The sequence below is a fragment of the Xenopus laevis genome, chromosome 4L, assembly GCF_017654675.1.
Source record: "Xenopus laevis strain J_2021 chromosome 4L, Xenopus_laevis_v10.1, whole genome shotgun sequence".
In the NCBI taxonomy this organism is placed as follows: Eukaryota; Metazoa; Chordata; class Amphibia; order Anura; family Pipidae; genus Xenopus; species Xenopus laevis.
Genome location: NC_054377.1, coordinates 30,070,352 through 30,083,350, shown reverse-complemented (window position 1 = coordinate 30,083,350; position 12,999 = coordinate 30,070,352). Strand labels below are relative to the sequence as shown.

The 12,999-nt window shown below is 38.3% G+C and overlaps 1 protein-coding gene across 1 annotated transcript in view; it reads left to right on the top strand.

Annotated features, from left to right (window-relative positions):
* The window catches only part of LOC108713626 (probable serine/threonine-protein kinase DDB_G0277449), a 34,710-nt gene extending 21,976 nt beyond the window's left edge, over positions 1 to 12,734 (top strand). The window contains exons 7-13 of the mRNA XM_041591028.1: positions 3,038 to 3,196; positions 4,667 to 4,758; positions 7,943 to 8,005; positions 10,373 to 10,511; positions 10,748 to 10,939; positions 11,513 to 11,641; positions 12,336 to 12,734. Of these exons, the coding sequence (XP_041446962.1) occupies positions 3,038 to 3,196; positions 4,667 to 4,758; positions 7,943 to 8,005; positions 10,373 to 10,511; positions 10,748 to 10,939; positions 11,513 to 11,641; positions 12,336 to 12,734 (1,173 nt within the window). The remainder of the gene's footprint in view (positions 1 to 3,037; positions 3,197 to 4,666; positions 4,759 to 7,942; positions 8,006 to 10,372; positions 10,512 to 10,747; positions 10,940 to 11,512; positions 11,642 to 12,335) is intronic.
* Positions 12,735 to 12,999: the final 265 nt, after the last annotated feature.

The following is a 12,999-nucleotide window of genomic DNA, read 5'->3' as shown; positions in this document are numbered from 1 at the left end:
TTTATTTCTGTGGTATTTTTATTGATTTCTATCTCCAGAAGCCTGTACAAAGGTTACCATTCTATCTAAAGGATACCCCTCAATTCCTATCCTTTATTAATAAAATCAAATTTTCCCATCCAAACCTCATTTTGGCCACACTAGATGTTAGTAGCCTGTATACCATCATTCCCCACCATGATGGAGTGGAGGCAGTAAGAACAGTGCTACAGACATCTGAAGAATACGAGGGTCCACCTGTGGAATTTTTATGTGATTTACTTGAATTGACTTTGAAATATAACTATTTTCGTTTTGAAAACTGTTTTTATTTACAAAAAGAGGGCACAGCCATGGGTGCTGCCATGGCACCTGCCTATGCCAACTGCTATATGTCCTTATACGAAAACAGATATATAATGCCCAAATACCAATCAAATATCACCAGCTATTATCGCTATATCGATGATATTTTCATCTTGTGGCAGGGCGACCGGCATTCTTTGGAAAATATGGTGGCAGACTTAAATAGTCTAGACACACCGGTACGATTTACTCTTACAATTGGTGATAAGGACATAGAATTTTTGGATGTCTCTGTCCTAATGGAAGAAGGTGGATTGGGCTATAAACTTCATCGCAAAAAAACTGATAGAAATACTATCTTACATTACAACAGCTTCCATCCACCTTCAACCAAGGACAGCGTTCCTTTCTCTCAATTTTTGAGAGTTATTCGTAATAATTCAAACAGTGACTGGCGTGAAAAACAGTTAAAAGAAGCATATGATCGATTCTTGGAAAGGGGGTACAGTAGTACAACCCTAGATCGAGCATTGAATAAAGCTTTGAATTACACGCCTAGAGAAACATCTAAAGTACAAAATAGTCCGAAAAGAATGGTAATCACTACTCAGTATAATTCAGCTACATCTGTTATTAAAAAACATTGTTAATAAAAACTGGTCGATTTTAGCCAGTGATAATAGCTTGCCAGATACTGTAAAACAAAAACCTTTGTGGGGTTTCAAAAGAGGGAAGAACCTCAAAGATATTTTGATGCCCACAGACCCCTTAGAATGCTATAATGTGACCCCCTTACGTTTGGCGCCACTTAAAAATGGATGCTACAGATGTGCAGGTTGTACAACCTGTAGGAACATGATTACAGGTAAATATTTTTATCATCCACACACTGGCAGGCAGATAGAAATCAGACATCGCATAACGTGCACTACTACGCATGTAGTTTATATTATAATATGCCCATGCGGACTGACCTATGTAGGTAAAACCCAAAACACTATCCGGGAACGCATGGGAAATCATAGATCATCCCTAAGGGCAGCTTTTGAGAAAGGACACACCGATATCCCCCTATACAAACACTATCTAGAAAAAGGTCATGGTCCTCCAACTTTCCGATTTATGGGTATAGACACTATCCCCATTCCAAGAAGAGGAGGCGACCGTGGTCGCCTATTATTACAAAAGGAAACATTTTGGATTAAGAAACTTAATACCGTTTCCCCTAAGGGTCTAAATGAATACTGTTCCTATGTATCCTTTTTAGACGAACGCTGAATTTGTTTTTATCTGTTAAATTTAAATAGTGAATTTTATACATTTTGGATATTTTTATGTTTTTACCCCTAGGTGGCAGCACTGATCACCGTCCCAATGAGGATCATGGGACTTGTTGGCTTGAAATTGGACACTTTCTGGTAGGGGTGGCTTGTGTGGGGGAGTGCACATATGTGGCTATAAATGTGTGGGATAAACCAGTTGTATGTATCTTGATAAAGGCCCCATTGAGGGTCGAAACGTCGATCTAAATAAAGCTTATATTTTTTCTTCAGATAAGAGTCCCTTGCGTGCAACAGCTTTTCTTCTACAGATTTTATATATATATATATATATATATATATATATATATATATATATATATATATATATATATATATATATATATATATATATATATATATATATATATATATATATATATATATATATATATATATATATATATATATATATATATATATATATATATATATATATATATATATATATATATATATATATATACACATATACAAATCAGAGTCTTGGCTGAACGTGACCAAAGTATAGATATGGGACCTGGGATCCAAATTACAGAAAGATCCATTATCCAGAATGCTTAGGACCTGGGTTTTTCTGGATAATGGATCTTTCTGTAATTTGGATCTTCAAGTCTACTAGAAAATCATGTTGACATTAAATAAACCCAAATAGGCTGTTTTTTACCTCCAATAAGGATTAATAATATCTTAGTTTGTATCAAGTGCAAGGTACTTTTTATTATTACAGAGAAAAAGAAAATAATTTTTACAAATTTGGATAAAATGGAGTCTATGAGAGACAGTCTTTCCACAATTCAGAGCTTTCTGGACAACGGGTTTCTGGATACCAGTACCAGTACAATGGTTTAATGGTATGAGCCGACTGGGAAGGGAAGTCAAAGAATTGCAAGAGGCAGACATTGCTTTTTAATGGGTTGGTTCACCTTTCTGTTAACGTTTTGTTTGTTATGGCCTATTCTAAGCAACATTTCAATTGGTCTTCATTCTTGATTCTTTCTTGGTCTTGATTCTTTATTTTTTTATAGTTTTTTTTTTAATTATTTGCCTTTTTCTTCTGACTTGCTCCTGCTTTCAAATGGAGCTCAATGACCCCATCTGAAAAAACAAATGCTATAAAAGTCCAAATTGTATCATTATTGCTACTTTTTATTAATCATATTTCTATTCAGGCCTAGGGGAATTTGCCTGAACTTGCAAACTGGAGTGCTGCTGAATAAAATGCTAAATAACACCGCAAATAATAAAAAAATTAAAACCAATTGCAAATTTTCTCAGAATACCCCTTTCTACATCATATTACAAGTTAATACAAAGGGTAACAACAAATGTAGTAATTAGAAATAGCTTTAAATTCATTGAAATATGTAATGTGTAGTTGTATGAGAATAATTTGGTTAGTGTATATTTAACAAAAACTTTGCCATTCTCAGGTTATGCTGGCGTCACTGAACAACTGCAGAGATCAAGTAGCAATCAAAGTGATTCAGAAGGCGAGGCATATAGAGAACATCGTGGCAGAGGCACGCACTCTCAGGATCACTGAAGATTGTCCCTTTCTCTGCCATGGATATGGAGCTTTCCAAAACCAGGTACATAATAGAGCCAATAATGCCATGCAGTTTATTTTACTGTTGGCTTTACTTTAGCAGCTGCTGCTGACTTTGCTTAAGAAACCATATTATACTTTTTTCTTAAAAATATATTCCAAGCTGAAATCACCTGTATATGGCTAGGAGCTCACAGTGGAATTTAGATTTTGCATTTATGAATTTTAGTGATTCTAAGGAGGGAATCTTTCCCCACTGCTGTGCTCTACATTAAGGGAGAAGAATAGCTTAAATCACTGATATGCCTAGTTGGGCACCCCAGTGATTCTAGTCTCTTACCCCTTAGCCAGGGCTGGTTTGCCTCTTCTTTAAAAACTCACCATGGGTAAGTCTCTTATCTTCTTTAAAAACACAGCCTAGGATAGTGTCTGCTGAGCTCTATGTCACCATTTTGGAGCCCCACAGGTATCATCTCTGCCAGCTGTAGAAGGAAGCAGATGCAGTTAGGAAATTGCCTCTTCTGCAATTTTTAGCATATACCCAATTAAAAGCTTTGGCTTTGCTGCACTTCGCCAGGGCTGCGCAAATTCACAAAGATCCGAAGTTGTGTGCAAGTTACCGATCGTTTGCAAAGTTGCGCCAGTGATGTTATGATCAGCCGTTCAAAGTTACGCTAGCGATGCCTAATTTGCATATGGCGCCAAGTTAAAGTACAATGAACGTATATGTAGCAGCAAATACATTACACTATACAAGCCTGGAAAACCTTCATAAAATAAAATAGAATTGTTATTTTGCCCTATACATGTGCCCACTGTATAGCTTAGGTGCCATTTGTTAGGAAATGTAGGGGGGAAGGAGGGTACCCCCAAAAAAATTTACAATCTTTTTCAGCCTATCACCCTTAAAAAAGTAAAAGATGCCAGCGTTTTTTGGGACTTAGAAAAAATTTCAACTTTTTTTTAAAGCAAGTCGTATCCACTCTATTGCACTTCACCTGGTCTGAGGTGGCGAAGTAAAGTCTGGCGCAAGAGGTAACGTTCACGAAAATCCGCAACTTAGTCAATTAGCGTAGTTACGTCCCTTCGCCACTTCGCCCTTTAGTAAATTTGCCCCTTAAAGTGCCACATGATAGCGTCCTGTCTGGCCCTATATACCATTTCCTTAGTGAAGGTTGTAATAAACTCCCCACATACACATATCTATCTGTAGAAGCATTAACCTCTCCTTGTTTCACACCAATACTCAGGGGTGTAGGAGATCCTTGGGGAATACATCATGGGAGTTGCTTAGGATGAATCATTCCTTGTGTGCATATGTAGAGGGTAGGAGCAGAAGGCACAACGTCAAGACTACATAAAAAATATCTACTAATGTTCCGGAATTGTATTGTTCCATCCTCATTGTGATCCTTGTATTTGGCTCTGCTTTGAGAACTAATACTCTTGTGTTTTAGTAGTTCTCTAGTAGTTCTGTTTTAACAGCTCTCTTCTCATTTCTCTTTATAACCAGCTGAATATGTTTCTTATAATGGAGTTCATAAGAGGAGGATCCTTGGAACAGCTTATAAATGAGAAAGGTTGCTTGGACATGGATAGCATAAAGTAAGTAACATCCATAGAGCTGTATGAAATTGCATGTTATTCCCACCCTTCCCTTCCTGTAAGAGTAATATCTTACTAGCAGTCTCTGGTATTTTGGCATCCCAGTGTTTTCTTGCTCCATGGAAAAGGAACGAATGCAGTTTCTGGGATTTTCCCCTTCTATAGAGCAGAGCAAGAAAACGGTGGCCTGACAAAAAGCTTAAAATCACCCAGTGTGTAATTATGAATAGTATGTTTCTTAATGGTATGCATCCTCCTAATTGTTCCACCCCCTAATCTTAATATATATTAAAAAAACATTAATATATTTTAAACATTAATATATTTTAAAAATACATTTTATTCACCGCATTTTATTATATCAAAGCATTAATGTTTCGACTCTTTGTCAAAATGCATCACCATAATTAAAACTGACACAGTTACACAATTTTAAAACTAAATAAGCTCCACCTAATTCATGACATCACCAACAAGTGTGTTTCCTAATTAGTTAGTCAGTTAATAAAATACTCAGTAAAGCTAATTATATAGCCACAGCAAATGAAAACATTTGTAGCAAGTGGGGAAGGTAATATTAGATCTAAATGTATATAGTTATGTACACAGAGCAACACCCAAATTTATATCGCTTATCCAAAAAACAACTAAAAGAACAGTATTCACTCATTCTCTTTGGAGACAATGTATCCAGTGTTTTGTCCCCCAACACAGAATGCTGCAGTAAAATTGTTTAAAAAAGCTATGGATAATGAAATAGATTCCATTTGTGCTAGTTCAACAAGCAATTTTAATTATCTTTCTAGAGCCGAAATAGAAGCTCTTTCTACGTTACGTAATGATCCCACTTTGGTGATACGCCCCGCAGATAAAGGGGGTGGAATTGTCTTGTTGAACTATAGCGACTATCACATGGAAATTCTATCTCAGTTGGCGGATGCTAATGTATACATGAAATTGGATGCAGATCCTGTCTGGCGTTTTAAATCTAAGATTAATAAAATTAAAATCAGCGCAATGCAATAGTTGGATCACTGATTCTTTATTTAATTTTTTAAGACAGGATCATCCTATTTGTCCAATTTTGTACACCCTCCCTAAGAGACATAAAAATTTGACCTCCCCACCAACGAGGCTGATTGTATCTACTAGGGAGGGTTTACTGAATCTGCTGGGTGTTTATATCGATCAGATTCTTCAACCTTTGGTTTGCTCCACATCTTCATATTTAAGTGACACTCCACATTTTTTGCAGTGTATAAGAGATTTAACGTTGATAGGTGATGACCCTAAAATCCTGGCCACCATTGATGTGGTAAGCTTGTATACAAACATCCCACACCAAAAAGGCCTCAAGGCATTTCAAAAATCTATTGTGGAAAACATTGGTTATGATGGACCACCAGTTGGTTTTGTTATTGACCTATTACAAATGTGTCTCACCTTCAATTATTTCAGATTTGAGGACAGTTATTATCAACAAATTGCGAGTACTGCGATGGGGGCCCCAATGGCGCCCTCATACGCCAACCTCTTCTTGTATAAATTTGAAATGGATAACTTTCTAAATATGGACAAAATATCATTATATATAAACATTTTATCGATGATATTATCCTGATTTGGCGAGGCGAGGAATCTGGTTTTTGCAGTATGGTAGAGGAGTTGAACCTATCTTCTGAAACTATTAAATTCACAGCATTGTGTGGTCAAACATTAGAATTTTAGATTTACATCTGACATTGGATAATAATAAGGTTCAATACTCCCTATACCGCAAAAACACGGATCGTAAAACACTTTACTGCATGCATCTAGTTGCCATGCCCCTGCTTTGAAGCGTTCACTCCCTTTGTCTCAGTTTTGCAGAGTATAGCTCAATAATTCAGATGAAATGAAGTGTGAAATACAATTAACTAAATTTCTGCAACTGGGCTATAAAAGCAGGGCCCTAGATCAAGCATTCGTTAAGGCTAGAAGCCGAGTTTCAACACAACAAACAGAGAGAAGTAACAAGAGTCCTTTGATCAACAGTGTTTAACAGTGTCTCCATCAACAATGCCCTTAGAGCCAATTGGAAAATTATACAAGCGGATGAAGTATTGGGTCAAGTGTGCCCAGATCCACCTATGGTGGGTTATAGGAGGGGTCAGAACCTTTGTGACCTATAGGTGTTGGGAGACCCTATACACTGTTAAAAAGAACAAAGTTTAATCACTTCACATGGATACCCACAAATAAACCTGGATGCTATAAGTGTCCAACATGTTTGTCCTGTAGATATATGACACCAGGCAATAGCTTTGTACATCCCCACTCAGGCCATCGATATAAAATACGTCACCATATTACGTGCATGGCCACTAACGTTATATATTTAATCAACTGCCCTTGCGGATTATCTTATGTGGGTAAAACTGATTTGATGTTGAGATTGTGAATTGATGCTCATAGGTCAGCCATTAATGTAGCTTATAGAGATAAGAAAACCACTAAACCGGTTGCTAAACATTTTTTGGAGGTGGGGCACCATTTAGCTATTTTTAAATATATGGCAATTGATCATGTTCCAATGCCTAGGAGAGGAGGTGACAGATTCCGCATCATTTTTTTAATTGAAAAATGTGGGTATTTAGGAAACATTGAACCCCTATACTGGTATCAGTAAGACACCCTGTAGTAAACAGCATAGGGCACTGCACAAATGTTATTTTACATCTGTTGGTACATTTTGCAATTGACTTATATTGTTGGTAACTTTCCTTACATGGTGTTTTACCAAGGAAAAGTTAGAGAAAACAATGTACATTTTCTACTACAAATGTTTGTTGCAGTTGCCTAAGCTGTTGCACAAGCAGAGATCAGCACTTCATAGTGTAATCTCCACCTCAGCAATGTTTGCGTGTCTTTCCTATTAATGTTTTATGTGTAAATACTGTATATAGATATGTATAGATATTGGAGACATGATTGTTAACTATTTGTTCATATATTTCTCTAGAATCCATGATAGTCTGTTAACATATGCCCAATAAAGACTTTAGAAACCTAAGGGTGGTCTTTTATTATAGGATTTTCTGTTAGTGGTTTCATCATACATTTGCCTTGGTTTTCAAATCTAAAGAAAATGTAACTGGAGCTTCCTAGCTAAGGAAATGATTATTATTTATTCTTTTTCCCAAAGATTCTATTCTGCAGAGATGATCGTCGGTCTACAGTATCTGCATTCATGTGGTATTGTGCACCGGTAAGTAAAAGTGTTTCATTTCAGCCCTAATCCCTCAATATGTTTTAATTTATTAATAGTGACCATAATGTTATATCATTTAATGTCTGGTGCAAAAAACAAATATACACTGGGGCAACAAAAACCATGAATTTCAGAAAAGCTCATTTTAGTGCCTTGAGGGCTGCCCTTTAGAGCAATGATTGGTGCGTTAAGTTTTCAGCTAAAAACACAGAACAGAAATGGTTGTCATTTAAAATGATATTAAATCATTACTGTTCTCAATTTATTCCCTTAAGGAGTAAATGTATAAGCTTTAATAATCACCCTATGTGGCTTAATATAGAAGAAAAGAAGTTAATAGGAATGAAGAGAAAGGCATTTCAAAACTACTAAGTCTTTTGGGTCAGAAGCTGCATTTAATGAATATAAACACTATAATAAATGTTGTAAATCATCAATCCGGAAGGCAAAGTAAGGAAATTAAGAGTGCATTGTAAAAAGATGCAGGTTGAGAGTGTTGCTCCATTAAATAATGGTACCAGTATGGCTGTAATAGATACAGAAAAGGCAAATGTGCTAAATCAGTTCATTTCTTCAGTGTATATAATAGAGGAGTCTGAGTTCCCAGGCTCACTTCATAGCTGCACTGATAGCTCAGCTCAATCTAGTCAGTGACTGACTAAGGATATGATCCATAAATCTTTAATAAAAATTAATGTAAACAAGGCTCCAGGGCCTGATGTCATACACCCCCAGGTTCAAAGAGCGCTTAGTTCAGTTTTAGACCAGCCCCTATTTCTGATTTCTCAGATTCGCTTTCATCTGGTATGGTACATATGGATTGGAGAAAAGCTGATGTCATTCCAATATTTAAAAAGGGATTACGATCTCAGCCTGGCAATTATAGGCCAGTAAATTTGACATATGTGGTGGGCAAATTATTTGAAGGCTTGTTAAGGGATCACATTCAAATTTGTGAGCAGCATATGGCTTTATGAAGGATAGGTCATGTCAGACAAATTTGATTGCTTTTTATGATGAGGTAAGTAAGATGCTGGACAGTGGGGGGCAGTAGATGTGATATATTTAGATTTTGCCAAAATGTTTGATACCATGGTCCACAAATGACTGCTTTCTAAACTAAGGTCTGTTGGGCTTGAAATTGTTAGCACATGGATAGGAAACTTGCTATAGGATCAGGTACAGAGGGTGTTTGTTAATTGTACATTCTCTACTTGGAGTAAGGTTCTAAGTGGGGTCCCTCAGGGCTCAGTATTGGGTCCACTTTTATTTAACTTGTTCATTAATAACTTAGGGGAGGGTATTGTAAGTAATGTATCAGTGTTTGCAGATGACAGAAAAATATCCAGCCCAATTAATTCCATCCAGAATGTGGCATCCTTGCAACATGATCTTGACAAACTGCCAATCTGGGCAGCTAAGTGGCAAATGAGATTCTATGTTGATAAATGTAATGTCATGCACCTGGGATGTAAAAATATCCAAGCCACTGCACTAGGCAAATCCATTATAGAAAAGGACCTTGGAGACCTTGTAGATGATAAACTTGGCTGTAGCAAGCAATGCCAGTCAGCAGAATCAAGGGCAAATAAGGTCTTGAGCTGTATTAAAAGGGGCATGGATCACGGGAGGAGGGGGTCATTCTTCCACTGTATAGAGCACTTGTAAGGCCCCATCTAGAATATGCCGTACAGTTTTGGTCTCCATCACTCAAACAGGACATTATTGTATTAGAGAGGGTACAGAGAAGGGCAACTAAGCTGGTAAAAGGTATTGAAAATCTTATCTATGAGGAAATAGTGGCCAAATTGGGGATGTTCACACTGGGGAAGAGGCGCTTAAGGGGTGAAATGATAACTATGTATAAATATATAAGGGGATCATATAATAATAAAGAAATAATAAAAGAGGTTCCGCCTAAATATTCGGAAGGGGTTTTTTACAGTGAGAGCTGTGAAGATGTGGAATTATCTCCCTGGCTGATACATTAGATAGCTTTAAGAAGGGGTTGGATGGCTTTTTAGCAAGTGAGGGAATACAGGGTTATGGAAGATAGCCCATAGTACAAGTTGACCCAGGGAATAGTCCAATTGTAATTTTGGAGTCCGGAAGGAATATTTTCCTCTGGGGCAATTTAAAGAGGATTCAGATGGGGTTTTTGCCTTCCTCTGGATCAACTGGCAGTTAGGCAAGTTAAAAAAGGTTTACCTTGATGGACGTGTGTCTTTTCAACCTAACTTTCTATATTACTTTGTAATTATTGCTTTTATTATTATAATTATTATTACCAATGGCCAAATACAGTTGGCAGCCTTATAGCTTTGACTCCTGTCCTAATTTTATTTCCCCTTCCTTTTACTCCAGCGATCTAAAACCATCAAATATCTTACTGAGTGCCGAGGGGCATATCAAAATTGCAGATTTCGGCCTAGTTGCAGAAGGTATGTTCGGCAACAAAAAGATCTATGCCTTAACAGGGACCTTCCTCTACATGGCTCCAGAGGTGAGAAACGCTCTTCTATTATATACTAAAGGGAATACATTTACATTTATAAATAAGGATTTTTTTTATTGTTTTTTTTAATGTAAGTCTGACCCTGGTTAGTCTAGTCTAACACAAGTTCTTATGTTGCAAGCCTCTGTTATAAAGGGTTATGTAAGAATGATGTACAAACTTATTCCAGGAATGCTTCCCTAAAAAATGTAATGATCTAGCAAAATATGTTTTTGATTTTCTAGATTCTTCTGATGAGTGGGTATGACGCAGGAGTGGATTGGTGGTCTTTTGCCATTATTCTATGCCAAATGGCCAGTGGAAGAGCTCCATTCAACAAAGACTTGCCAATGGCATACTTCATCCAATCAGGGATCTGGCAGCATCCTTTCATTCCTGAGGATATCAGTACCGATCTGAAAAATCTGCTGCAGGAGGTGGGTATGAGCATGTGCAGGAAATATAAAAATGAATGTGCCTTGTTTGCTAACAGACAATGAGATGGTTATATTTGCATTCCTACAGACTGTTTTGCTCAACTTTAATACATTAAATACTGTGGGATGGAATGCTTATGTACAGAAGACACCGATATATTATTGAATATAATATATTTAATATATTATTGAAATCTAAACATGAAGGTGATACATTTGGCATATTGTGGAGTGAAATTGTGTATAATGGAGTTTTATTTGGTTTCTACCCATCCAAATTCCCAGGTGGACCCTGGGGTTCAGGCCCATAATCTGAGCTACACATTCATTTTGGGAACAGCCTGCATGTAGCTAGTTATTTTACAACAGACAAATTGCAGACATTCTCATTATATACTCAAGCTAACTCCTCCTTCCCATATTCAGATATACTCACATGCAAAGCAACATTGTTCTCACAGACTATTCCTACTATTTGCTGTGGAAAAAGTCACCCAGAATAAAATTAACCCTCCTGGTAATTGTGTAGCCACTTATACATTTGAACATCTGTTAATGAGGCTTCTCCTTTAGCTCCTCCAGAAGAATCCTGACAAGCGTCTGGGCACGACGGGGGAAATAAGAAAACACCCGTTTTATAGATCGGTTGATTGGACAGCGTTGGAGAGCAGAAAGATTCCACCCCCTTTCCAGCCAAGATCTGTAAGTACATTACTGCATTAGCCCTCTCAGGACAAATTTTCAGCACCCCAAGTATCAGACTCACTCTGGCAGGTTGTAACCTGGGTATGGTAGGCATGCTACTTTGACAGACCAGGATCCAGGGTAACATTAGTCTGTCACTGAAAAAAAAAAACAATCTCTCACCTGCTTTCCCCCTTTACTCCATTAGATCTAATTACGGATCTCACAAATCCTTAGATGGTCACTGGCTGGACTACAGTGAAACAATTGGTGGTTTCTGGGGGCCCTGGCCACAAATCTGTGTTTTGATTTTTAACTACTAGACTAGTGAGGGGGTCCCTGATGATTATTCTACGCGGGCTCTGTGATTTCTCATGGCAGCCTTATCTGTAATACAAGTCCTTTCTTCTTCAGTTTTGTGGCTTGTTCTGTTTTAGCAGGAAGGGACATGGAGGTATTTCCTTGATACTCCTACTCCAAAGCCCCTTAGCCAGACTATGACAAATATGCTAGGTGCTTGGCTGGTAATTTACTGGGCAAGGCAGGTTGGGAGTTATAATAGTAAGCCTCTCTTCTCAGGCATTGTAGAGTACATACTGTACCTGAAAACACCCAGCTCAGTGCAGCCAAATTGGTCTTTATTTAGTCCAAGCCCTACAAACAGTAACTAGATTGAGGTAAAGCAAAACAATGTGTATATTATTTCTTACAGATACCAACTGTGGATGTCAATGCAGTCTGTGAAGAGCCACTGTCATTCTTAGAAGAGCCGGACTGCATCAACACATCAGGTGGTGTAATAATGGTTCAGGGTCTTTCATTCCTGAGTCCCGGCTGGGAAAGATCTGCAGGCCCCTTTTGCCTCCAACGTCTGCCCTCCCCACCATGGGCTCCCACTGTCAGCCCTCCTCTCCTCAGACCTCTGCCATCAGACTTCCATACCTTGGAACCCTACCATCAGCCTCTTTTTCCTCAGGCTTCCTCCATTGGCACTCCTTACCTTGGGGCCTCATCAACAGCCCTCCCCTCTCTTGACCCCTACTATTATCCCTCTCCTCCTTGGCCCCTGCCATATGCCCTTCTCTCCTTAGACCTCCACCCAGCCCCTTAGACCCCCTGCCCTCTGCCCTACCTTCCTCTGGCTCCTACCATTGGTCCCTCAGCTCTCTCCTCCTTGGCCCCTGATATTGGTCCTATTTACCACAGGCCCCCACCATCAGCCCTCCTCATGTGCCCCAGCCATCAGCTCTCTCCCCCTTGGCCCCTGCCATATGCCATTCCCTCCTTAGACCTCCACCCAGCCCCTTAGACCCCCTGCCCTCAGCCCTACCTTCCTCTGGCTCCCACCATTGATCCGTCAGCTCTCTCCTCCTTGG